At 42.7% G+C, this 26,450-nt stretch overlaps 4 protein-coding genes across 4 annotated transcripts; 1 reads left to right on the top strand and 3 right to left on the bottom strand. All coding sequences in view use genetic code 11, as the record gives it.

Moving 5' to 3' along the window:
• Positions 1-1,622: 1,622 nt before the first annotated feature.
• Positions 1,623-9,066, bottom strand: EGR_04639 (Tetratricopeptide repeat protein 4; the record flags this gene model as incomplete). Its single annotated transcript, XM_024493888.1, has 10 exons — positions 1,623-1,729; positions 2,146-2,257; positions 3,126-3,262; positions 4,632-4,737; positions 5,896-5,917; positions 5,998-6,083; positions 6,193-6,286; positions 6,894-7,060; positions 8,405-8,694; positions 8,736-9,066. The coding sequence occupies 10 exons, from the start codon at positions 9,064-9,066 to the stop codon at positions 1,623-1,625; spliced, it is 1,452 nt and encodes a 483-aa protein (XP_024351641.1).
• A 3,402-nt stretch (positions 9,067-12,468) lies between these two features.
• Positions 12,469-14,546, bottom strand: EGR_04638 (hypothetical protein; the record flags this gene model as incomplete). The annotated part of the gene is made up of 5 exons (XM_024493887.1): positions 12,469-12,812; positions 13,031-13,160; positions 13,574-13,635; positions 13,982-14,036; positions 14,529-14,546. 5 exons carry the CDS (start codon positions 14,544-14,546, stop codon positions 12,469-12,471), a joined length of 609 nt encoding a protein of 202 aa, XP_024351640.1.
• A 4,287-nt stretch (positions 14,547-18,833) lies between these two features.
• On the top strand, positions 18,834-19,745 carry EGR_04637 (Dynein light chain 1, cytoplasmic; the record flags this gene model as incomplete). Its single annotated transcript, XM_024493886.1, has 2 exons — positions 18,834-19,054; positions 19,658-19,745. 2 exons carry the CDS (start codon positions 18,834-18,836, stop codon positions 19,743-19,745), a joined length of 309 nt encoding a protein of 102 aa, XP_024351639.1.
• A 3,801-nt stretch (positions 19,746-23,546) lies between these two features.
• On the bottom strand, positions 23,547-25,053 carry EGR_04636 (hypothetical protein; the record flags this gene model as incomplete). Its single annotated transcript, XM_024493885.1, has 4 exons — positions 23,547-23,617; positions 23,673-23,880; positions 24,760-24,797; positions 24,975-25,053. 4 exons carry the CDS (start codon positions 25,051-25,053, stop codon positions 23,547-23,549), a joined length of 396 nt encoding a protein of 131 aa, XP_024351638.1.
• Positions 25,054-26,450: the final 1,397 nt, after the last annotated feature.

Raw genomic sequence — 26,450 nt, 5'->3', positions numbered from 1 at the left:
GTTATTACCTCTTCTCTCCCTCCCCGTGTAAATTCTTATTCTCCAAGTCTTGTCTCCTTGAGCGCAATAGAGTAGCTGAAATTGCTGTAGTCTTCAAATTTTACATATTAGCGTACTTTAGGCGGTATTTTTGTACAACAAGCTAGGCTAAAGTCGTGAATTTTTTTACTGTAAACTTACAGTTGCAATGGCTTGTTACTGTTGAATGTTGCGCGTTATTTTCACGCAGAGGTGGCGGCTCTTATTTTTCCATCTCAAAGGAACCTCTTCAAATTTCTAAAAGCCATGACAGCATGTTACATCCGGCGCTGGGGATGGATGATGGCAATATCTTCCAAGGGGTGCGTGCTAACCGGGGGATGGGGTGTATGCGTCTGTCGTAGACAATTGCTTTGCGGAAACTAACTGGGCAAGAATAGTTCGCTCCTTGGCGTGTGGGGAGACGGTGTACAAAGCGAGAGGTCTGAAGTCGGCCAAAAAGGGAATAGCTCATGACACTTCTCTGGGAATGCAAGGAGGTAAGTTTGACATATTAATTACTAGTAAAGAGTTGCAAGTTGGAAGAATGTGTGTGGTCCTACATTGTGCCGAGTGGTATTTTTACATCGAAGGGCTCACTTAAGGTGGCCTCCCCCACAAAGTTGAATCGGAGCTCTGGTATGGCCCTTACAAGATAACTCGAGGGGAAATAGTTAATAATGGTAAATGAGAAGAAAGGAGGGAAATTTGAGTTGCCTCTCATTTCATCAGACGTTCTGGTCCTTAAGGATGAGTTTATACGAAAGTAATTTACGTGTGGAACACTACCCACTCTTAAGCACCACTTCCAAATCGGTCAGCAGAGGGCATGATGGAAAACAAAAAAGGATAGGTGCTGTTAAGCTTATTATCACTGGGCACCTGAATATTTCGCTCACAGATGAAAAAGACGAGACTAGGTGGGACGGAGAGAAGAAAGGGTCTCTTTCCACCACATATTTAGGACGTCACTGCTGTTATTAGGCAAGCAACGGGCTAATCTACTGCTTAATTTTGTAGCCAAACTAGTGAATTGCGTATGAATATGCTAGCATACTTTGGTCCACTTCCATTTGTTGGCACTCCACCAGCCTCCATCATCACTAACGAAAACCACAATAGCATCAACATCAATCCACAGCGTGTCACCACTGCCCTCAGATGGACTATCCTCTCCACCCGTCACCACCCTCCTGCACAACCAATCACTCGCTCGTTCTCCCACCCATTGGTGCACCCCCTTTGCTTCCTGCGACCACGGTGAGTGTCAACATGCTGACCTGATGGCTGACTCACACGACCGAAGAGTGAGGCTCATTAAAAAGTGTTTATTGACGTGCTATAGAAGAGGGTAGAAGCCAACCACAGGCAGCTAGCACCAATCCGACCACCGGTCAACGCAGACGACGTTTACCTAAAACTAGCCCTCAACTCTCCAAACACCCCAAAATTGCCTGAGCCACCTTGCCCCCTTTGCCAGGAGAACAATAAAAGTAAATGTGATGTAGTGCTGAAGGTGATGCATAGTAGGTCCGTTGCAGCGTTCACACAGCATCCGTGGCAGGCTATCCATCCATCCATCCACCCATTGGCTACGGCGCACCTTAGCTGCCGAGGCTGTAATGCATACGACTCTGGCGCTTGAAGGCGCAGACCACGCCCATGGCAGTGACGGTCTTGCGCTCCGCGTACTCGTGTCGCGGATGATGCTCTCCAAATGACATCAAGCACACGTGGGTCTCTTTTCGGTCTACTTAAACGCTTTAAGCTTTGTCATATTTTTACCTTTCTTATTCACACCATTTGCTCGAGCATTGCTGCCTTTAGTTAAACTGTCCTTGCTACTAATATTACTCCTGTTTATTAAAATTACACGTATGTATATGTATGTACATATGTGTGGCTATTTGTACATCTTTCCAATCCGCATGGCAATGCAACATCTTCAGCATCGTTTGCGATTTCTTTGTCTTTCGATTCATTCTTGTACATTCCATTCCGACGTTGCCGAATTGGATGAATGTTAGACGGAGATATCGCATGAGTATTTAAATGACAAATTTGCGCCAATTTTGGTATGATTGGTAGTGACATTTATTGGGAGAACACTCGGCATGTTACACGAACCTTGAAAGAGGAAGATAAAATGGACGTAATGAAAAAGAATGTGCATAATTGCGAAGGAGGACAGAGTCAAGTGGAGTCGGAAACGAGGACAAAGTATGCGGATGGGCGTGAACTAAAAGGAGAAATAATGACTGGACGAAAGAGAGAAAGAAGGGAAGTAAGGAGGAGCGGAAGTAAGTAAGAAAGAAGCAAAAATCGCAAGTGTCTAGCGCTTAAGTATTGTGGGAGTGGAACAAATTATAAGATCTTAAGGTGAGGTGAGGGCAAGTATTGAACAGACTAGCTAGCCAATGCAAAGTGCGAGTTTAAATGTGAAGGTGAGTTGTGAAGAGGGACGGACTTTGAATGTGACCATGCCAGTAAACGTAGAACGTGCCTAGACTAAACTATACGAGGCGAGACTATTAGGGTGTCTACCCAGCCCTTTTACCTGCCATCTACTACGAACCAGATAGGTAGGCATTGATAGAAAGGAAAGATAGGTAGTGTGTGTATGGATGTGTAGGTGAATGAGTGATTCAGCGAGGTGTGGGTGAGTGAGTAAATAATTGTGTGGAGAAGCTCAGAAGTGTTGAATGAAATGAATTAACAATAAAAAGTACAGATGAGGTGAGGTAAGGTCAAGTGAGATCCGATGCAGTAGGAGCAATAGCAGAACCAATCACAAAAGGTGTTAGCAATGGCGAGCCAATGGAATGTGTGAAGTGGTTGGGCTAATGTGTAGCCAATAAGAAGTGGACATCTTTGTGAGGGATAATCATTATAATAAGGGGGAGGAGCGCCATGAGGCAGTATTGGTTCGATTGGGTGATTGTTTGTGCTGGCGTCGATAGGACAATGAGTGGGAGAGGTAAAGGAGGCAAATCATGAGCCCAAGCTAAGACGAGGTTGGTGCGGGGATGTGTACAATTTCCCCGTCGATCATGTGCACAGTGTGTTTCGACGTGGAGCCAGTCGGCTTACCTTCTGTGCTCAAGCACCTGCCTGCCGAGGTGCCCAAGTTGCCCATCCGCAATGACAGGAAGTTGAACATGCTCTTGGGCGGTGTGACCATCGCCCAGACTGGTGTGCTGCCCGCTCAAGAAGGCCATGAAGTCAGTCTCCATCATGAAGTAGGCTGGTCAGCCGGTTGACGGCCTGACTGGTAGACTTGCAACCGTGCTGATGATAACGCCACTCATTAGGGTCACCGCAATCCGGATTGCTGGACATCTGTTGCCTTGACTCACCAATGTCTGATTGATTGACTAGCTAACACTTGACCTTCACTGTCTTCCAGTTTGCGCGTGTAAACGGGTTTTTTCTAGTCTGGTCTGCTCGGCTGACTGTTTTAGTGAAATCACACATAGATTTGTAATTAAGGATTGAGTGGAGGATGGTGTTTTTTTTTCGTACGTCGAATGTGACCACTGGTGGCAGGGTCAGTGACCGTCCCACGAGAGTTTTACAATTTTTCTCCCTATTTGTGCATATTCGGTAGCTCTGCCCGCCTATGATGAAGTCCACCAACACGAATAATGTGGGAAGTAGAGAGAATTATTGCGAAGGAATGAGCAGAAGGAAGCGCACAGTGGAAAATACATTTGAAATGACCATTTGTTCTTTGAATGCTAAAGGTAGAATCAATAAAGTGACGAATGATGAATAAAAGAATGAAAAGAAAGTATCACTAACTCTAACCCCGAAGAGGACTGCCGGACTGTTGATGTATCCAGTTAATGAAAACTACTGTCGACCTTCGCCATTCCACAGACCATGCAAAAGATGCTAACAAGCAGCCAGCAACACTATTTCTACTTACTCTCTTCATTTTGACAATAAGGAATCTTTGAATTCTGCAATCGCAATCACCATCCGCTTTCCCTTCACTTAAACAACTGTTGTTACGCTTCACCGCAGAAAATTACATTGTCTCAAACTACCATCATAGTCGCTCCCGTCACTCTCCCGTTGGATGGCATGGATCGTTCTCAACCACCCCCATTTGTCTGTTGGTGGAAAAGACATTCTTGTGAGCACTTGCTTAAAGATCTTTTTTTGAAGGAAATAAACCGTCCTCTTCTACCTCCCCTTGACAATGCAATGCAAGCTTTCGGAATGTCTGCACTCGATTCTCACCACTTTTTGCACAAATTCAATCAGTGCATTCGCAGTGTTTGCATTCCACCGCCCACACATCATTCTCCCATGAAACGAAGCGCATTACACTCCGGATATTGATGGAGTGAAGTATCACTCGAAGCGTTTCATACAGGCTTGGTGATTACAACAACCTAATACACTTTGGCCCATGCGCCACCCCTTTTTTTTCCTTCGGTTTCTGTCGCAATGCTCACGGAGACTGCTCCATCGCAATTTCTCTTACGGATGACATCAATGAGGGCATCCCAGTAATTTGCATTGTAACATTTGACGTGCATGGTTTCTTCACAACAACCAAGAATGTGCGCGACGATGGTGGCCCATAACAGGACTATGGTGCTTACCCACGGGACAGGGTGGAATGTACGTAGTCACGGCCTCGGTGTCCCCTGCCACCGCTGACTCGAACAACGCACCGAGCAGGAAGAGAAGCACAACATCTGGATCTCCCTGCTCGTGAAGACCGAGCACTTAGTAGTGTGCCAGCCTACACGACTCCGCAACAATGCGGTGACAGATGCCACTAAAGACAGAGTGCATTATCGGGATGACCTTCGAGGGGACACCTGTATGCGACTGGATGTATCTGGCGCAACGCCTTGTAGATGTAGATGGCGTAGCACTCCCATTACCTCCTCCTCCTCTTAGTCTTATCCATCTTCAGCACTCATCCTGGAAGCCTTGTCCGCGACTTTGCCTGACACTACCTTTGGACCTATAACTGCTCTCCCTCTCCAATGAAACGCAACGTAATCCCACACAACACATCGTAACTTTTCATCTTTTCATCACTGTTAAACTTCGGGTCACTACAGGTGCATATGTGACGGCCAATCCCGACTGTAACCGAATCAGGCATCTGCTCACTTGTCCGAGTATTGCACTCACACAAGCCCAAACCGAAAAAAAGTACGGCCACAATAATTACTTTGTCCCCAATTCTATCAACCTTCCTTTCCCAATACCGCTTTTATCTCGCTTCCACGCTGCCTAACATTCCACCCGTGTTTCGTTCCAACATTGGGGATTATTCAAATCAAATGTGATCACTGAATAGAGGGGATAGCGTGGAGTGCCATGGATCAGCAGTAGACATAGTAGCACCGGCAGCAGTCCACCCACCTTGACAGTCTGCTACTACTACTGTTACGATCACCACAAACGCCCCATGATGATTGTCCGTCAAAATTGAGCCATTTTAATGATTGATGCACTGAATAAAAAGAATAAATACCAAATTTGTGAGTGAAGGAGGAAGACCAGACCACTACCTTAACTAAAAACAAATTACCTACCACTCCACTCAAGCTTTTACAACAAGCACTCCGCTTCTGGTAGCTGTGGAAACCAGCAACAAGCCTGCCGCACCACACATCCCAACCACATGACCTCCAAACCCCATAATGACCAATGACGGATACCTCTGAATTGAATCAAGTAATATTTGCATCTTTACATGAAAAAAATGCTACTACAGATGGCATTAGTAATTAACAAATAAGTGTCAATGCAACGATCACAAGGGGTGCTACCTCAGCCCCTCAAATTTTCGATCCACATTTTGTGGAAATTTTTGGATAGCTTGGAGACTACAAAGAGGATAATTACGAGATCTCGCCTCACGTAAAACCTAAGAAGAAGGCAACGAAAGAAATTATTCTTAGCCCCTTTTGCTACCAGATTATTATCAAAAAACAGTACACAACTCACCCAGGACATTTAGTTAGCTCAGTTATGGTGCGAGTGATAGGCACTTCAACCATTTGCTTGGCAAATTTTGTGTCCTCGAAGTAAACCTGAAACAGAACAAAATAACGCAATAGAAGACAACGGAATGCTGACTGGTTCAACAATGTTCAACTTCAGTAAACCCCTAAATCGACTGATGAGTCAAGGTCAATTAACCTCCAGTTCATCCTCAGAAGTCGTGTAAGCCTTCGCCTTGTCCCATGGCGGAGGTTCGGATGGATTGAGGACATGTTTCAGGCATTCTCTAATCCTGAAAAAGAAGGCAGGTTTTCCTTTTTAAGAAAGCGGTCATTTTAAAGAAAGACTGAAACCCCTAATGGGTGGAAAGACCAAGCAACGGAATACTTAGATAGCGACGATGTAGCTACCTGATGAACACAGAAAACACAGACGGCAGGTTAGCCGATGCTTTGGGTGAGAAGCGATTCGCGGATGTGTGCTACTGTTCCAACGACGTGGAATCATTTGAAATAAACAATTCGACAAGATAAAGCAGCTAGACAGATAAGTGAATATGGCTCCCACTTTCAAATAAAATAAACAAGTTCCAGCAAAACGGATTAAAACCGGGGCATAAAAGCGATAAGTCACATCACTACAGAAAGACGAGTCATCTCTTTGCCGTGTTTTCACCGCGTAGGTCACTTTTCAATCAAAGACGATGACCCAAACAATTAATTAGTGCCACAGAAAAGTTGAGTGCTATTTCATGGTTAAAGGGAGGGATAACAGGAAAGCATTTGATGATCCATTGCTAACTGTAAACCCAACCAATTGGAAGCACGTGAACAAAGCATCATGGCAACAGACCACCCTTTCCCACTTCAAGACAAAATAGAGGAATTGTTAGAACTCACGTGAGGTACTCAGCGACATCTTGCACAAAGTCGGTCTGACTAAACTCGGGGTACATAAAGAGGACGGGCCAATGAATAAGGTTCATGTGATCGAAGGAGATCTCCACGGCTGCGTGCTCAGGTAGACCCACCGGTGGCTGTTCGAAGTCGATGACGATTCCACGTGCCTATTGAGAGGGAAGGAAAAGCAAGTAAGAACCCAAGATAGTTGAAGCCAGATATTACTGAAATACTTTCCACAAGATTGCAGTCTAACTTCCCCTTATGTTGCCCAGAAAGGATTGCTCAAATTCAGGGCGATGCCAAGCAAATGCTGGCTGCTGTTTGACTGCCAAAAAAATTAATAAACCACGACACTAAATATCATTATATTGCACGAATACCAGGACCGTATGCACGACTTAAATACTCTTCGAAGGGCTATTTCAAAGCAGCTTCAAGTTTTTAGACGTAGTTACTTAAAGTCATTGCAGATCCCACATATCTACCAGTAGAGGCGGGGACAATGACAACTGAGCTTTGTCACATAGACTTATTCGATTTTCATACAGTGGTGACATGAAGCTATGCTAGCAGTCTACAAGATCACCCGGATGTCTTGTTCGCTTTACAACACTTTTAGGTATCGAATGGAAAACCACTTGCATTTTGCCAGCTGGATATCAGGCCGAGACATTACAGAGTAGAAGTATTTCCTGTGCATGATCGTGGGGGACTGCATTAATTTCAATTTCTGTAGTGTTAAGCAAAGGAGCAGAAGAGGGTTGGAAAGAACAAAGATTACGGTTACAATGTAGAGATTTAAGGGCGCGAAACTCCTCCACACGCCTACAAGAAAAGCGATTGACATCTGGAGCATGCTCCATGCTGAAAACCAAACGGCCTCATAATATTTGAGAACCTCACGATATCCAATTAAAGCAATGAACAAGAAACATTCCGGAAGTGATACAGATTTACCACCTTATGTTCGTTCATGCCCCGAGGTCAACAGTAATTCATCAGAATTTTGGCGCCCAAATTCCAGATACGAGAACGGGGCATACTCAAGACGAAATTACACTGATCCTTTTAGCCACTTACAACTCACTCACCGCCCTGGAGTTTTCTAAACTATCATGTGAGCTGATGATAACGTACTCATGGATGATTCGCTACTTCAATACAATGACAATCTTTAATTTGACTGGTTATATATTGAGCAAAAACGCAACAGCAAGAAAATATTGGGAGCTGATAATCAAATTGGCGAAAGAAGGGAAATTAAACCATGCCATGCACAATAAAGTGGAGTACTACAAAAAGACCTCAAACTACTTTAATTCCTTCCACAAGTCCATCGTCTAACCAGCTCCTTCATCTCTCAGAACGGCTTGATCAATGTCTGCATCTAGCAGCCGAAATCAACAAACCATATGGCGCAGAAATATCAGAGATAGGCAGAAAAACTAAAGTAGCAATCATCCGAGATGAGTGGATAAGAAAAGTGTACAAAAAATCGCTTAACTTACCGCGAGCTGTTTAAACGCACCCGACAGTTTGCTATGACTCTCCTTCACTGCACCTTGTTTCTTCTCCTCCTTTGCTGCTATCACCGCCTGCAAATTCATCGCTTTTGTTTTCAGTTCCTCTAGTGTCTTGTTATCTGCCGCCACTTTCAAGCCAGCCTCACATAACTCCATAGCCTCTACAGGTTTTGACAGAATCATCAACGATTTAACCGCCTGGAAATAGGCCTTGAGATGAGTAGGATCCTGCTTAATCGCGCAGTTGCAGTCCTTCACACACGAGCCATGGTTTTCTATTGAGAAATGCCCCAAATTCAGAGAGCAGGGGACCTACTTCTCAGCCCATGTACGATTCCCCGATTAGTGTAGAGCACAGCAAGGAGTTTCTTATTGGTGGGTTTGGCAAGAATACCGCCGGTATAGGCGGTGATAGCCTTCTCGTAGTCCTTCTGCTTCACATAGTAATTTCCCTCCTCTTTAAAGCTTTCCGCATTGGCGTTGGGGTCATCACTTTCGTACTTGAGGGTGCGGAGGGCCTCGTAAGCTGGATTGCCCTCCATTTCTTCCGCCGAGTGGGCAAAGAACGGGTGACTGAATATCTCCTTTTCTTCCTCCTCAGTAAATGTCGACTTAGAGCCCTCACTGGCTGAGGCTTCAGATGCCATTTCAAAACTATTGACAAAGCGCTATTTAATCAAATGTCACAAAATAATAATCCAAATACATTCCAGCACAAAGCAGCAACGTCGAAGAAACCACCGACATAAAACTAAGGCAACAAGTATACTTCTGGGTGAATATCAGACAAAGCAGTGATACTATGAGATGGCTCGTGGGTAAAGAATAAGAATGCATACAATAGATGACCTGGTGGTTTGGTCCAAATATTTGTGCAAGGTAATTGAATGAGGTCAAAGAAGTAATTCTTGGAAAGACTATTTAAGACAAGTTAAGTTGAGTACAAAACAAAGGACAACAAATCCGATGAGCGATTTAATTTGAACACAGAAATGCACGCGTGACAGCAGAAGCCTTGAGAACTCCAAACAAGGCGGGATTAAATGGAAGGCTTAAACAACATTCAGCTGTAAGTTTTACTTTGATCAGAGTAGATTTATCTAATATTACCTTGAATTTACTATCCGTCTGGAAGCAAAGATTTTTGTGAAATGCCATGGACTAGGTACTGGCGGCGTTGCCACCATGTAAATTATGATGTGTCTCAGGCTTCACTATATTAAGAGTTGCTTTAATCGCATTAAAGGAGGGAACTGACTTGCTTATGACAGTTTGCCTGCTTAACTTTTCGCCTATCTCCAGAGTTAGGTATAGGTTTAAGGAAGACTGCGTACGATTCAAAGTGGTAGGTGTTGGCGTTGGACTTGACCAAAAGTGACTTCTGTTTATCTAAATTTGCCTAAAATACCTATAGAATTACTGCCTTACTTTGTTGTTTCCTTTTCCTTTAAAATCTTAAAGATACGTCGACCATGCAAATGTGGACTCTCTGTAGCATAGGTTTAACATGCGGCTTTAGAGGCTGCATAATTTATCTTATTAATATCTGCCCACCTTATAAACCAGCCGGATCGCTAGGTCTGCAATGGTGAACATAGTAACGGTCCTCTTCAGGGCTCCCGCAACATGGGTAGATGATCATCTGCACCGCCGGCTGACTAATGAGAGGCTAATCGACTGGCTAGCAGCTGCCCTCTATTGATTTTCCTTATAGTTCGAAGACTTAAAGCATATGTAGTAAACTTCCCCTCCCTTGAGATGCGACTGATTTTAAAACACTATCACGGAGTAGTTAGAGTTGGACGAAATGAATTGAGAGCGAACTCTGCGTTTTGTTTGTTCTTGGATTTTCGTCCTCCTTAACTCAAAACAAATGATAGAGTCAGTAAAAAAGCTGTTATATTATTTTTTAGGATTCCATCTAAAACGATAAATTTGCTCTTCCAATCTTTGACTTTATTGTATAACAAGACCATTCCTCTGTCAACATGCAGTTGTATTTCTCCAGAGCACGCAAGACTTCCATGTGCTTGGGAGGTTTAGTGTAGAGTCCCGGAACTCCTTGAAGACAAAAGAGGACAGAATACTCGGGCAAAATATATATTCAGTGCAGAGAAGGTGCCTGGGCTATTGGCATGGCCCAAAGGCCATCCCACCCAGCGAGGTATAAGAGGGCTAATTCAAAGTACAAAAGTGGCGCCTCACCAATACCGAGGAATAAACCACTATCGTATTACATTAGTAACAGTGGAAAGCAAAGTTTGCTTACTCAAACTTTGGCCTCTACAGAGTTAAGGTGCTTTCTCTCTTCTTCAGCTAGAGAGCCCACGGATTCTAGACGGTTGGTTTGATTTCCGAGAATAATCTTAACTTTCGATTTGTTACCTCGACTGTCAATCTAGTAGCGATTCTTGTGTAATCTTTATCGCTATTTGCTGTGGAATTGCTTAACTTGTGGGAACTTGTAAAAAGCGACTGTGGATATGCACCAACCCATTCATCCCCTTCATAGGGTTCGCTTACTACATTTATCTAGTTTTGAATCCCCTTGCCATAAAACGATGATTAGATCAGCTTTCACTCCAATTTGTCAACTTTGCAATTGCGGAGCCTGATTTAAAGGCTGTTGAAGCTTCGTGCGCACGCATTGCTTCTTTCACGCGAGGTCATCCTTACTTAATGTTTAAATAGTAGTATAAGCCTCTGTGCAATAATACGTCATCGCCAAGAGATATAGGGAGGTGAAAGTTATGACATTTTATAAGTCAAAGTACACTTTGGAAGTTAATTAATTACAAATAAGTGATGTAATGTATTGCTTTGTTTGGTTGACAATTCATTTTGCTTCTGTGATAAACTTTAACGTGACGAAAGAAGGGCGTATACCGGGGATAAACGTAAAGGTGACGACACCCAATGGAAGGGGTGAAAATGCAGTCCGCGTTCGGCAGCGACACTAAACCCGTATTCTGCAGAACTGCTATTAACTTCTGAAACAACATTAGCCGCTGAGCGTTTGGAACAGTTCGTTACAGAGCTTTCTAAGGTATCTCTATGAAGCTGTCATTTGGGTGAACATGCGATACCTCCTCCACCTCTTTCCTACTTGGAGAGAACATAGATTATTTGGCTGTAGAGCACTGAAGTGAGAACAGAATGACGAAGAAGAACCGACTCGACACCAAACAGGACGATACCTTAGATCCAGTGGAATTGACGAAATGGATCAGTGACTTTGGAACCAAACATCTCAGTTGCATGCAAACCGATTACTGGTGTGTTGGTTCGTGAGCGTTTTTCCCTACAGCATCGACTAGGTCGAGGGGGAAATTGACCAAGGGAAGTGCCTTTAGTAACGGCTATGTCAGTGGCCTCCGCAGCCCCTCTTTACGTCGGCAATGCACCTTCAGTCCCCGTATCGTAACATCTTTCGGTTTCCTAAAAGGCTCAGGGTGCTACATATACAACTGATCCAGTCTGAATAAACTAAGTCAATGAATGACTTTACAGGAGAGTTATTTGAACATTTATTTACCATTCTAGAATAATACTTATTCGACTAATTCTTTTGCCTTCAAGGCCAATATAAATCCAAAATATTTTCATCACCAAAAAGCTGACTTTTCTTCCACAAAGTTATTTTTACTATAGTAGGTTGCATTTGTGCATTTTTTATTGACTACTCCCTTCCATCTATTAAACCTTGTTGTTTAATCTATCAAGACTTTCGCGTCCCAAGGTGATCTAGACGTTGTGTATTTAAATTTTAAGCACTCGTGGTAGAGTTTTCCGCATAAAATGCACTGAATCCAGCATTTTGATACCCGAGGAGATTTGGTATGAAACCATGCAATGTTAAATAAGACAAATGTGGTAGTATGATGAGGGCCATTTGGATTCGCATTTCGGGTGGATGGGTGTAGAATTTAGGACTTCAAATCAAAATAACTTTCTATTTTATGCAATCAATCAATATGGAATGAAATATATTTAGCAAAATAAGGAAAGAAGGCGCCGTTGGAAGGACGTCACGGAGGCGTACAATAGCGTCAGGTTGAGTGGTATGTGGGCTCCAGACCGAAAGTTGGCGTAGAGTTGCCCAACCAGGGACAGACGACAGCGCGACTACGGCGCACGCGGTAGGTTGCTCTTCTCACGGCGTTTTTCACCAATTCCTGTGCCACTTGTCTCACCCTTGGTGCGTCTTCGTGAAAGAATAGAGTGCGGACGTTTCGCGGTACCCCCGCGTATCGATCGTGATGTCCTGCATCGTCGTAAAGGGGTGGAAGGGTGTCCTCCGCCATCGCTTTCGACAGGGGTACCACCACCGCTGCCATTGCCACTTCTTGGGCTGCCTGCCGGATGCGCGAGTCCTTCTCCTCGGGTGGTGAGCCTGATAAGAGTAAATAACGTGTATTAAAGGCACTCGAGCTATGCTGCTTTGGGCTTCCAATGTGCCGGGTCACCTTAGGTCGCACTGTAAATGACACATTTGGTCCAAAATTGAATTTTATTACATTATCTTAAGCAGAATGATATACGTCACCGGACATTGCCTTTCTCAGCTACTGGCACCTCTAAGACTTGGAATACTTAAGAAGATGGACTCACGTTTTGGTATCGGTGGCAGGCGCATGGGTGAATTTGGAGGAATTATTTCTTCGAATGGCCTCATTATTGCCTCTGGGTCGCCCAGGTACTTTCCCGGGATGAACCTCAGGCGTTGGGGCCTCCTGCTTGCCTAGGATAAATGACTCCAAATGACATTCCCATTATGTTATTATTAAGAGAATAAAGTCCTATTTATCCAAATTATCGGACACAGCGTAAGGGTCCCTACTACTAGAAGATGCGACGGAATATGGCGGTAGATTGCAGTGGGGTAGTATTTATTTGCCATCAGCTACCAGCTATTTCCAGACTCATGTAGTTAATAACACTTTGATTAAAAATAACTCAAAATGATTAATTCTAAAGGGGGATTAAAGAGAGGGATTTTAGTTAGGCAAAAACCATCAGCTAATCAAGCAAATCAAACTGTTAGGTTAAACCCGTAGCAGTCAACTGGTTCTAATGCTATACAAACATGGGAAACTTAATTACAGGAGCAATATGACATTGAGGACTAAAATTTCCGTATGACAAGGTGTTTACTTTTGTCAGATGACGAATCTGCTGTGTAATATTCGGATTCCATGGATCAATTGGCAAGTAGTCTAAAATAAAGTATTACAAAATTATTTGTTATCTAGATGTCATGGCAGTGTAATATCTTTCCTTTGCTATAACCGCCTTAGAAACTTAGTTGCCGTTTACATAAATGAGAAGCTATACATAGAGATTTTGATCAGCCGCAAACGAACCCTTTTTGCTATTAAAGGTCCAAAGACTTGCGTTTTTAAACTAGCAATGTTAGTGGATGTTGACATTTGAGCACCAAGTAATTATCCCAAAATGGGATTGAACGAAATATATATTTTCCGAAACAAACAATGTCTTTTAGAAGATCCATCCCAAAGTAATCATGCTGTCACAGATTAATAACATTGAAGTAGCACTTACATGGATCTGCTTCGTCAGGGAACTTGCAGTTGGTATGACTTCTCAGAAAATTTTTCTGTTACAAATATTAAAACAGTAGGTTCCGTTATGCATTTGATGTATGTTTATCCTATAATTGCAAAATACAAATTTTCCCTAATTCACCTCGTTTACTATGCGATGCCAGGTCTTTCAAGCGCCTCATCTGTGTTATAAGGGTACTCATGCATTATCACGCATCACTTAAGTGTGGCGCACATTTTGTGTTGATCTAATTAGCCCAATTTCCCGTATAAAACAAATAATCTAAAACCGAAAAGCGCCATGTGTATACTGAGTACTTAATAAAACAATATAGGACATACGCACTTGGGTAAGCACATTTCCTAACCCTTCTTGTGGCTAACCGCCAAGAATAGAATTCTTATTTGAGATCATTTGGTATTTCAAAATCTACATCAGAGACACCACCACACTGAAGAAAAGCTGCATGCGCTTCGTAAAGCTATTTTGTAAATAAGTTAACTGACAAGGTATGTAAGGTGGGAGATGGGAGTTATGCACTTACCAAATCATTAGACAGCATGTCAACCACGTGGGATCTTATTGATTGACATTTCGAATAAAACGTGGTATTTATTTATTAACGAATCCACCTACATAAGTCATGCATCGGGTGCGCACATTTTTGCATCAAATGACTCCTTTTGAGCTAGTACTTTAGAGGAAATAGTAAATATTTTTTGCTCAAGGAAATGCCTTACACCTTACAGATTTCTGAGCTCTTCGACGCCACAAATCCGTAATATCAAGGGCAAAGGTTTTTTCCTTGGAGTTTAAATGCTCGTCTCTAAAAGGTAACTTAATCCCAAAGAAATGGGATAAGGCAAATCTGGTGATAGAATGGACGATTGAGTGTGCTCGTGGCTTTCTTTTCTGCACCGAAAGCTGAATAGCTGAACACTACTGTGTCAAAATCATTTAGCGAGACTGATCGCCAAGGTGGTCTTGCACAATTTTAGACCCAAAAGCTTTATTAGTTACTTCCTTAACCGGTACGAAGGTAGGGATTTGCAAAAGTGACTTTTTATTGACGAAATTTCCCAGTAAGTGTTCTAATTGAGAAATGTCAGTTAAGGTCTCATTTTCTATCACGAGATAGTTTCACGCTTTGAATCACATTAAGCCGGCAACGAGAATGAGCGATTTTACGAATTCATGATTTGATTTACGCCAGTTCTGCTGATCAGCTTGAATGAACATGAAACTAAAGACAGTGTGACAGGCAGAAGGATTTTACACCCTCCTTCTCCTCGTTGTGTACTCATGTGATTAAATGCGACGCCCAATCCTCATTTTTGGCTTCCATTTAAGCGAAAGACTACTTGAAAGGACGATTCTCGTTTCTTTTTTCGCAATACTTGTGTGATTTTAAGGAGAGAGTGGAGACTGGTAACTATGTACGGGTGAGTATGGACACGAGGCGGGAGCCCTTTCCGCTGACTAGCTGTGTTTCCAATTAGAAGAGTAGAGGCCATGCCCGGCATGACTCAGTGTACACTGCGTGTTCATGAGGATCTTGACTCTCTTACATTTATGGTCTTCGGATGACCTTGGGAGTAACAATGGTACTAGCACGGAGGCTTAGCCAATCAGAAAGGGCGGAGGGAAGTACAGACTTCGTCCATGCTGTAAACGTGAACGTTTTGCAAAAAATACAGTTGAATATCATATTTTGCAAATGATTTTAAGCTTCTACATAGTTAGTCTAACAATAAAGGAAGGTGTCAGATAAAAAGGCCCGCAGAAGGGTGGACGGATGGATTGGGTGTGCATACACTAGCATGTCTCTACAACCACTAAATTCTCTTCCATACTCATAAATTCAATGTTACCATTCAAGATAAGCATAATCTGTGTAATCCTAGTCTGTTGTTGGGTGGATTGTGTAGTTGAATAAATAATTGCAATGAAACATCCCACCAGTCGCGGAATGCCAACTTTATGTGCCATTTGCCATTTAGCAATGGTTACCACTCCCAAATTCAAATAAAACTTCATATGTGGCCAAAGGAAACGGATGCCCTGTTCAGTTTGGCAGACATGAATTAAACAAGAAACTCCGATTAAAATGCAGTTCGTTTCCGAACAGCCAACTGAGAGGATGAAAGAGAAGCGAAAGACAACTTGTAGGTGAAATGACACCTATAAAAAATCAAAGTAGAGCTGAGCGATCGAAGTGTTGTAAATAAGCCTTTAACGCCGCAAAAAAAGTGCGCACAACTTCTAGCAACGCAGAAATGCGCACCCATGTGAGGGTGACACGGAGAGAGGCCTATCACTGGGTGATCTGCGTTACTGCCTGTTTGGTGGACTCCGGTGAAGCCAAGACTCGCCAATTCTCCTTGTGTGTTTGTGTGTGCGTGTGCCAGCTTGAGCACTTAAATCAGCAGGAGCTTAGACTGCTCTGTGACGGTGGAATCAATGCGACGATGACCTACACGCCTTCATAACTGCACACTTTGGCACTCACTGGCTGCTCTTTGATGAGTCAAAATGATATGTCTGTGGTGCAATGGAGTTGAGAATTTAAAAATAATTAGGCTCTGGAGCATGCAATACCACATGTATACACGTGGATGTGAGCGTGTGTGTGTGTGTGTGTGCGTGGCATTGGCATTCTTAGCTGTCTCTGTATTTGCTTCTCAACTAAACAACAAGAGTCGCCTTACTGCCCGCAATTCTTGTGTCTACCAGCTAAGAGTAATTTAACAAACAGCTCAGTCCGGAGTGTACAACTAATCAAGAGTTAGGTGTCTGCAATTAACCGCCTATCTTATTGAGCCTACGTATACTACACAGAGATTAATGAATAATTTCCTGAGGTTTTGGCAGACTGTCAATGCCAAAACTGTTTCCATAGAAAGGCACTTATCAGAATCGTGCCTGGAGTAGCTATTTCACGTGGAATAGCATCAGTATGAGGCCTGAGCACTACACGCTGCTCTAGAGAAGAGTGTGCATCGCCTTGAAGGAGGGTGCTGGCACGAAGCGCGCTTTCTAAGTGATAATGCCCTAGTGCAGGCTAATAAGCATTCTGAGCAATTATGTCAGCTCTTTCAATTCTTTATTCCTCTAATTTTTTTGCTTAAGTGATTCTAAATAGTCCCTTATCAACGGAAGTAACCTAAAAAGGCAAGAATATGTTTCATGCTGCTAGTTCTCCCTATTAGTGGTTTCAAATTTACCAACCTACAAAACTCGAAATAGAAGCCAATGGAAATATGATATAAGATTCCTGCATACGACATCTCTCGTAGATGTAGAAATAAATTGAAATCCGTGTGGAAAAGGCTGCATGTGAATCCCGCAATAGCTCCAAGTAGACTATCCTTCGGTTAATTATACCATCTTTCAATCACATTTATGCATGTGAAGCAAGAAATTACAGCCTTTTTTACTTGCCTTAATAGTAGATGTTTTCCTCATGTCATGAAGTTCCCGGTAGAGCGATTGTAATGGCTGTTACCCCGGCGGATTGGATTTCATTTAGTTTGGCATAAATTTCAATGGAAAGTCAATTTTCACTCCGGCCTTCCTCCAAAAATCAGATAAAACAACTATTTACAGTCTTTCTGTTTATATGTATAAAAAACCGCAAGGTTTTGTTTACCATTACTTGTCATACTATTCATGCCTTCCACCTAAACTCTCAAAGACACCACTGAGGTTAAAAGACCGCGATCTTGCAGCGAGGTTTTGTCGAAAGCGGTGCCGTTACTCAGGCTGTGTCAAATGCTTGTTGGGGCGATACCATGCCTGTGTGATTTATGTCATCAACAAGGACAAATGGACCTATCCTGAGCACACCAACATGCAAATCTTGTAACCACATTTAGCTACTCAAATATAAACATACATTACACATATACCACATAATCTCAACATTAAAACAAGGCATTTTGTTGAGTCTAACAGCCATTCTCGACTGATTTCTAACAGGTTCTTCGGTATGCAAGCCTTCAGAGGGTATTTACAACGGGCTTTTTTTCTTTTGCGCTAATATACTACTGAAACCGGATTTAAGTAAACAACGCGTTTGTATGGTTAGAAAAAGATAAAGTTAGGGTAATTCTTTACTCGAAAGCTTTCATTTTACTAAAAGGATTGCATAAACAATCTTATGAGGAATAATATATGATATGTGCAACAAGACCATCACTTAGGATGCTTTTTGGCTACTCGGTTATTAAATGGATATAGCTTGGTCTTGATGGAATTATTCAAAAGGACTTCATAATACTTGAAATTAAATAGTAATTCCCACATAAATCATCATACTTTGATGCGTTTATATTTTTCAACCACATAATTGAGGCGCTTGCGGCTACTATTTCGCTTTCCCTTACGTTCAGCATATAAATGAAAGTGGATTAAAAGTTGTTAAAAGCCCCTATAGTTTACTTGCATCTTAAGGCTTATTTAAAAAAGAAAGGTGAAATTCATAGCCGCCTTCATGACAGCCTTAACAATGCATGCCAAATCATGTGGGTGGGGGCGCTCTTTCTTGTCACTCAAATTGATCCTCCCCATCCCCTCATTTAGGCGCTCAATATTTGTAGCAGAAAAGACCCTGTCTTTAGTCTCATTGCAATAGGTCGCCATGCTAGAAGCAGCACCCTGGCTCCCAGAGTAGACACAGACACACACTAACGCACATGTATAACTCGGTAACTACCAATGGAGTGCCAGCGTTCGAAAACGCCTCAGCACACCGCTGTGCACGCACCCGAGGTCTCATTTAAGCCAGCACAAGCGTCAACAGTGAGAGAGTGCCAGAGAGCGTCTTAAATAGAGTGATCAAGAGTACAAGATGATGAACACAAAAATGATGAAGGATGAGGTCTTCAAACAGGACATGACCGATGAAATGCTCAGTGCCTGTCAAAGAGCTGCCCGTCAAGCACTTAATGAACAGAGTAGCTATGGTAATCAAACTAACAAAGAACAGACACTGGCCTCGTATGTGAGAAAACAATTGGAGAAGCAGTACCCTGGCACTTGGAGTTGTGTCTGCGGTCAGAGATTCGGCAGGTAGGTACTTCATACATTAATGTATCTCCCACTTCCATATTTTACATCTAGACCACTTCATGATCATGATCACCGATCTTTTATTTTTTTCCTGTTTTTCCACAAAAGGAAACAAAATGCCGTAGCTTAGTGGTCACCCACAATTTGATATATTCTTGATCCCGTGGATGATGCTCTCTAAATAGATCCTTTTTTTATTTATCGTGTAGACATGTCTTAACACTGTTCCCTCTATAATACTTTTAGTCGATCAACATGTGTTGCTTCAGTAAATTTGAAATCCTGGCAACTGAGATGTACTTCCAATACTTTAACTTACTATTGTTTATGCATTAAATCTTTCATCTTGCATTGCCAGACGGGTGGATATATTGCCTTCTTAGAAAATTCCCAAACTAAATTGACGCACTCATGGCACACGGGTGCATTGTTGTGCATTAATTAGGGAGCCAAAGTGTGGTTATTTGCATAACGGCACAAGATGGCCTTATGCAAACACGGAGTGTGTATTCACAGAAGGGTTAATATACTCAATGACTCAGGCATTTGGCTGCGTAGGCACTTGTACATTACCACTCTTCTTCGCATTCTTCTTTCTCACAGTGAAATCGCCTACGTAAAGGACAACTTTGCCTTCTTCTCAGTGGATGGAATGTCCTTCATGGTGTTCAAAGCGGCCGAGTACCGATAGGCGGCTCCGGACTGCCGCGAAACAGAGTGATGCCACAAAGCGTCACGTCTAGTAGATGTAACAGTTGCGATTATAATCTTGTCATTTTTCTCCCAGTTAATTTTTTCCACAATGTTTATGAGTCGTACGTGAATGTATGCAGAAATAAAAGTACAGCACAAAGCACCAACTTCTTTCCATATCTATTTTTACTAACTCGTGGATTTCGCTTTCGTTTTGGAATCGGCATTTTGCTTTGGATCCCTTTCAATACCATCATTTATAATTAAATGAAATAAAGAACATTCTTTAAAAACCGGGTTTAGTTATTCAGTTGGAAAATATGTTTGTCCTACGCAAAACTTTTAAAATTAGTGTATTCAAATAATTGTTTTGAGGCGCACACTTTTAATATGCATTTCCAATCTAAAATTTTTACAATCAACTAAAAAACTCTAAGTTTTTAAACAAATCTCGAAAAGCCACAAGATCATTTGCCCCTCAGTAGCTGCTTGTCAAACTAAGCTAGAAAAGTAAAAGATGGTTCAAGTCTCTAAATGCATCATTTTTTTGTGAAACCTAAGCTCTTAAGCAGTTTTTCGAATTGAATCTTTAAAATTCGCAGCTGAATTTGGGACAAAACGATGTTAGATAGTTCCCTTCTATCTGCAAGAACACAGCTTATTGTTGCACGTGTAAAGTTTCGATTTAACTCTTACGTGCCATTGGAGTCACGTAGGCCCTTTGGCACAGCAAGGCAGCTGTGACTCCTGCTGCTATTTCAAATTTTCGAAACGAGATTTAAGTACTCAGAGGCTTTACTAGTAAAATATAAGTAGCCATTATAATATATAAATCGAAGACCGAGGCAACAAGGATTTAATCAAGTGATGAGTTATAACGGTGGGTATCGATGTTTTTGATTTTAACCAATTTTAGTAAATTATATCATAAACACTCATTTGGGATATTTTGTACTGCAAATCATGTGTTGTATCACTTCTTCCACTACTAGTGAGTGGACATGTCTAGATCGAAGTTATTCGTAGTGTAAACAAACAATTTCCAATAATAAACAATTTCGGCAACTAAATATGTATTTTTTTATGCAGAGCCTTTTGTTGCAATTTGTAGCAATTTATTTTGGCCATTGTGTCAGCTTGATGCTTGTTTTTATTTGTCCATCATCAAACAAATGGAGTAAAGAATTTGTGGTTTAAAAGAGTCGAGATTTTCTTTGTGTCATCCTGAAAAGACAACACCTACAACTGTCGCATACTTTTGTATAATCGCAAAAAAAGAAGTCTACTTTCAAAAGCATATGATGTACTTGTAGTTTTGTCTTTAATAGAGTACAAGGTGATATTCACCAATTTATACGCCGATTGATCCTTTTGGTTTGAAATTATATGCCTGCAGCGCTCTGAGCCTCGCCTGAAGATAACTGAAGTCACAATGACAGGGGCAAATATGTATTGCAAATGCTCAAAAGGGGCGGGGAGGAGAATTATTCCTATGTCTCGGAGGCCATGCCACCCAGCGGAAGTGTAATTGCGGGGACTTAAGTGTCCGCGTAGCCAAAACCCGGGAGTTAAGCAACCAAATGCAGTATTGCAAATTTGTGGAATGCTATTCACCATCGTCAGACGACAGTCCTTAAAGCGAAGCATCATCAACTCAACCGATCAAAAATCTCCGCCCTTAGTAAAACTAATTCACTCACACAAACCTTAATTTAGTGCAAACCACTCACAAAACGTGTTTACCTCTCGTTACTCATGCCTATAAATTTGGCAACCAAATGGCTATTTGCTTAACTCTTCGTTTCGGTTTGGCGGGTACTCACAGCTCCGCCTTTGTGCTTCTGCTGGGCGGTGTGGCCTCCGAACCATTCATCATTACGATTAACCAGCACTAATAACTGGTATTACTCACTGCCCTGTAAATGCTAGAAGATATTTGAATTTTTAACTTACTACATCACAACGGTGCCCAAATTTAGCCATTATTGCCGGTATAGTTGACAACAACTCGCATTTTTCAATCGCCTAAATGGTCATTTGCTATTATTCCCTCAGATGTAAGAGGGTGATTAAATCCAAAATTCAACTCATAAAAATTCAAGTTATTTCTGGAAATTTACAAACCATAAAGGAACTCGGCTTATATTCCCATGGTGTGACATGCCAATGCCTGATTTTTACATTTTACACCTCTTTGTGAACTGACACCCTCGTATAGGTAATTATCAATTCAAAGGCTATAATAAATAGTTTTTGTAAAAGTACCCTAAGTCTTCCCTGAAGTCGAAAGGCGACATAATACTTGGGTAGAATTTGCATTGCCGATGTGCCTGAGAGGAGGCTGGGTGAGAGCTATTGGCGTGACCCAAAAGTCATGTCGCCCAGAGGAGCCTAAAATCCTCGAGAAACCAAAACAAGGAGGTAAATAAGCAACCAAAAACATTACGGAAGTTTCATTTATCTGCTCTAATATCACCTTTAATTTTCACATTTTGTTGCGTCAATAGCATTGCATACTGATCGGGGTGAGACTCCGTTGACAAGAGCAGCAAATACACCGATGATCAACGAAATGGTGGCACTTGATAAGGGTTTACTTCCAACCAAGAAAGTTTTACTATTTCCGTGCACTTTTTTGCAGCAAGTCGTACTATCACACAATCCTACCGCCTCAGGCGTGGTAAAAGCAAAGACTGTTCAGTTATTTGTCTACTGCATTGAAAAAGAAGAATGAAGAGAGAATTGTGTTGCCACATTACTAAAAATGGACAACTGGTTTTCACAGAATTTTTACCTCCTAACAACGACAACCTGGGACAGAATGCGCCTTACTTAATAGATGGCACAAAATAAAAATTTGCCAGTCATCTTGAGAATTGGGAGGCTAGGCATTTGCTTTTCAACTGAATGGGTTGTCAATGCAGGGTTGATTGTTGGCGTGAAAAATTTGTGTTTATCAAATACTGCAATTTTCTTAAAACCAGTTGTAATGCCTTGATTCTTTAACTCTCTCAGGTGTTGGTTTCACGGGAACCTAGGGCGCCGCGCTATTGTACTTCCGCTGGGCCGTATGACCTTCGGGCCACGCCAGTAGCCCTCCTCCGTCTTCAGGAAAGACTCCAAGGCGCTGCAGTGCCTTCATCCAGAATGCAGCACAGTTAAATGTTACAAGATGTCTGTAAACACCTGCGTGATTACAGTACTTTGAACAGCAAAATTAGCGTTGCTTTGATTGCAATGTTTCGGTCGTAGTGGAGCACAACCGTGGTTTATTTATAGAAGGCACAGAGGGATAAACATTAACCCTACCTACGACTCCTGAGGCTGTAAAAAGACTCAGCCATTGTCATTACGCAGCTTTCTTGGCATTAAAACCATTGTGTATCATTGTTCGTGCTGTGATTCAAGAAAGGGCTGACAAGGAAGAACCAATTGGAGGTTCAAAGGGAAAGAAGTGCTTTTCATTGATTAACACCTTCATTACGTACTAACCTGGAAAATATGGAATTTGGCATAGTTTAGACTAAAAATAGCAAAAATTCGGACATGTATTCCAAAATGCCAAATGAACGTTGACTGGTATGATTTTGAAGACGATATTGAGGAAGAAGAAGCAGGGGATTCGGCGATATCGAGGATCAGTGTCCCCTTCTCTATCAAACCATAAGTGTGGTTTAGTTTGGCAACTAAAAAAAACAACTGTTTTTATGCAGGTGTTGAAGAGCGCTTGCTCTGTACACCGCTTCCACACGATTCATTGCACAGTTTTAAGATTTAATCGACACAAACACACACAAATCTACATGCCACGTTCATTCGCCGTAGGCCTTGCACGTACGTCTGTGCATTCGTCTGGCGTGGTGCCAACTCCTATAAGAGGCGGAGCGGGAAGGGAGGGAGGGGCGACTGCTTCTCACGCACCTACGCGGATGGGAGACCCTAATTCCCAACTTTTCCTTCACCCCCTTCTTTCCGCCCTCCTCATTGCACAAATCTCGTGGGGTGCATCTTCGGTAGTAGAGGTGGTTACGCGCGTTTCCGTGCTCATCTCCGGTCGGCATGACTTTCAGGTCATTCGGCGTCTGTCCGCGTGAGCATAAAATGGAGGTCGTTAGTCGCTCTGTTACATCCTCCTATAGTGCGTATTTTAGTAGATCTGCTGCCAAATTGCGTGTGCAGCCAAAAGTCGCCTGTTTTCGATTTCAGCTTGGAAGGGGGAAAGTTGTTCAGGGAAAAAAGTGAGGAGACCACTCGTTCATTATTCTACTAAATTTAGCCTTCAGATCAGGGCTAAGTGTAATTCTGATGGCATTTGTCCAACGCAAATCGCACCACACACGCACCGATCACATACCACGTTTCACACTGTACTGGTTTCTACGCCATGTCTGCCTGTTGGCAAAGTCACTCTCCACACTCTAGCAGCAAGGCAAGGCGAATACTTGCTCTTTCATAAAGACACGCATTGTGAAGAAATGGACAATAAAGTGTACAAGTGGTGTATTTTGCAAAGCTTCACCGTTTAGGTCTCCAAAAAAAAGGCAAATTTAAAATGCGCAGTAGCATCATCAAGGGTGTAGATGTGTTGGAGCGGACTCAGACGGCGTTTACTTTGCAGTAAACTGCGAAGGCACAACTTTAGACCGCTTGGTACGAGCCTCGATGGGGCAGTGATTCACGAAACCACGTATTTGACCTTAATTTTTTCTTCCTTTGCACTTCATCATAATGGAACACTTTGGTGGAGTAACCTTCAGTGCGGGCGTTGGTAGGGCGATTCATCGCCAAGGCCTCAAATCAACGACTAGCACAGGTCCCGATTTTCAGCTGATCACCAACTTTTGTTTTGATTCACCGAAAAAAAAACAAATGAACACGCGATGGATAAAGTCCTTTTTAGCCCTCTCTAGTACACATCTAAGATTTTATACAACTGATGAGAAGTCAAAGTAGAATCACGAGGTCCTACTCGGTCTATAAACAGGCTTCAGTATGGCGTTTTTCGAACGTACCTGACCTGCACTTCCAAGGCTGATCGCAGCAAGAGCATCTGCAGCATTATCAAAAAGCCAAAGGTGAAATAATTCAAGTTTTCTCGTAGGTATCGGTCAGGTTATTTTGCTCCTGAGCCGCTTTTGGGTTGAGTGAATCTAACCAACAAGTCGGTAAACCCGAGTCATAGCATGCACACCTCCATGAATGCCAGCATGACCACATCGTGTCAAACCTTGACCTGGGCGGAAAGTCACCAGCTGTGAGGCGCCGGTCACGCTCCCACTGTTCGCGAGCATGGCGAGGGAGGTCATATTCAGTCGCCTTTATAAAAATTCGGGATGCTTACACAATCACAGGTACGGACATTAAAATCCAATGACTGGTTTGATCAGTTGGTGTGCCGTGCTCATTTCACTTACTACAAAGTTCATTCCAACCTACGACATTTGACACATCAAATAGAAACATGCACACATGGTTAGAGTAGCCATGGCGGCTCAACCCTCCCCTCGCAGTGTTAGTTGGCTTGGCGATAAATCCAGCCCTGATCCACGTGATCATAACCAATGTGACCCAAAATACATCAAATAAACATCTGACAGTTCCGTGGCGAGTCTCACGCAAGAAGTCGCAATGAGTTGGTGACAAACTGTCTCTGCATACATACGCACCTTAGCAGGTAACTCACTCGGGCATTTATACAATCAACAACTATCATGGCGCCTACTCTACTAACACTTTCCATGCGTGCGCATTTAATGGCAAATGATAGGTATGCTGGGTTCAGCACAAACCTCCTCAGCTGCCGTGACCAAATGGATGCTCCTCCAAGAGTAAACCACTCGCCTTCCTCAGCGTTCGTCCTATAATGACAAAAGCATCCCCAATAATAGCCTGAAAAGCGACACTGCCGTGCAAACAGGAATTTCGAGGGGACTGGGGAATGAAAATGTCTTTGAAGGCACCAATTTCATTCACTAGAAGTGTGCACTCTGAGTAGTGAACAATGATCGAGTGCCACATTGTAGTTTTGCCTCACATAAGTCACCACGATTCGGCTCGGTTTATCAAATCCAATCTCTAACCTAACGCTTGGCATGGTAGCACAAAACGTGAAACCGTCAAATCTGCCCGTCAATGTGTAAAACCCCACGACTAAAAGAAATTGCCCGTGGAAAGTGGCAGGGGAAAGCGTAGTTATCGATGCCTAGGCCTGGATTGAAATAAGCCACGAAACCATAAAAAAGGGATTCCAGCCGAATTTGGATGAAAACAGATCATAACACGGATTAGGGAATAGGCTGTCCTGATCTTCGCAGCTAGCTAACTGATAGAATAGGCCAGATAAAGCTTAACAAATGTGTCAAAAAAGTCGCGCTATCCACCTCAAGGTGCGAATGTGAATAAGTGTGTGCAACGTAGTAGCCGGTCATACGGCTAAAATGGCGTCAGAAGCACACGCTCAAAGCATGCCGAGAAGCGCGTGGGTTACACGTCCAATTCCAGTTGTTCACGCAGGCAGATTGACCTAGAGACGCTACTGTACCCTCAGCATTGCCAACCAATAAAAAGGGAGGCATGGAGCTACGCCTTGCGCACACGCGATAAACGAACGTGCCATGGCGCTCGTGTTAATTACTGCCCTTCGATGGAAAATCCACCCTTTTCGGTTGATCCAAGCTGAAAGTTAGGGAGAAGTGGCCACCCC

This window comes from Echinococcus granulosus, assembly GCF_000524195.1.
Source record: "Echinococcus granulosus chromosome Unknown EG_S00030, whole genome shotgun sequence".
NCBI lineage: Eukaryota > Metazoa > Platyhelminthes > Cestoda > Cyclophyllidea > Taeniidae > Echinococcus > Echinococcus granulosus.
Note: the sequence above shows the minus strand (reverse complement) of the source record. Positions and strands in the feature narration are given on the sequence as shown.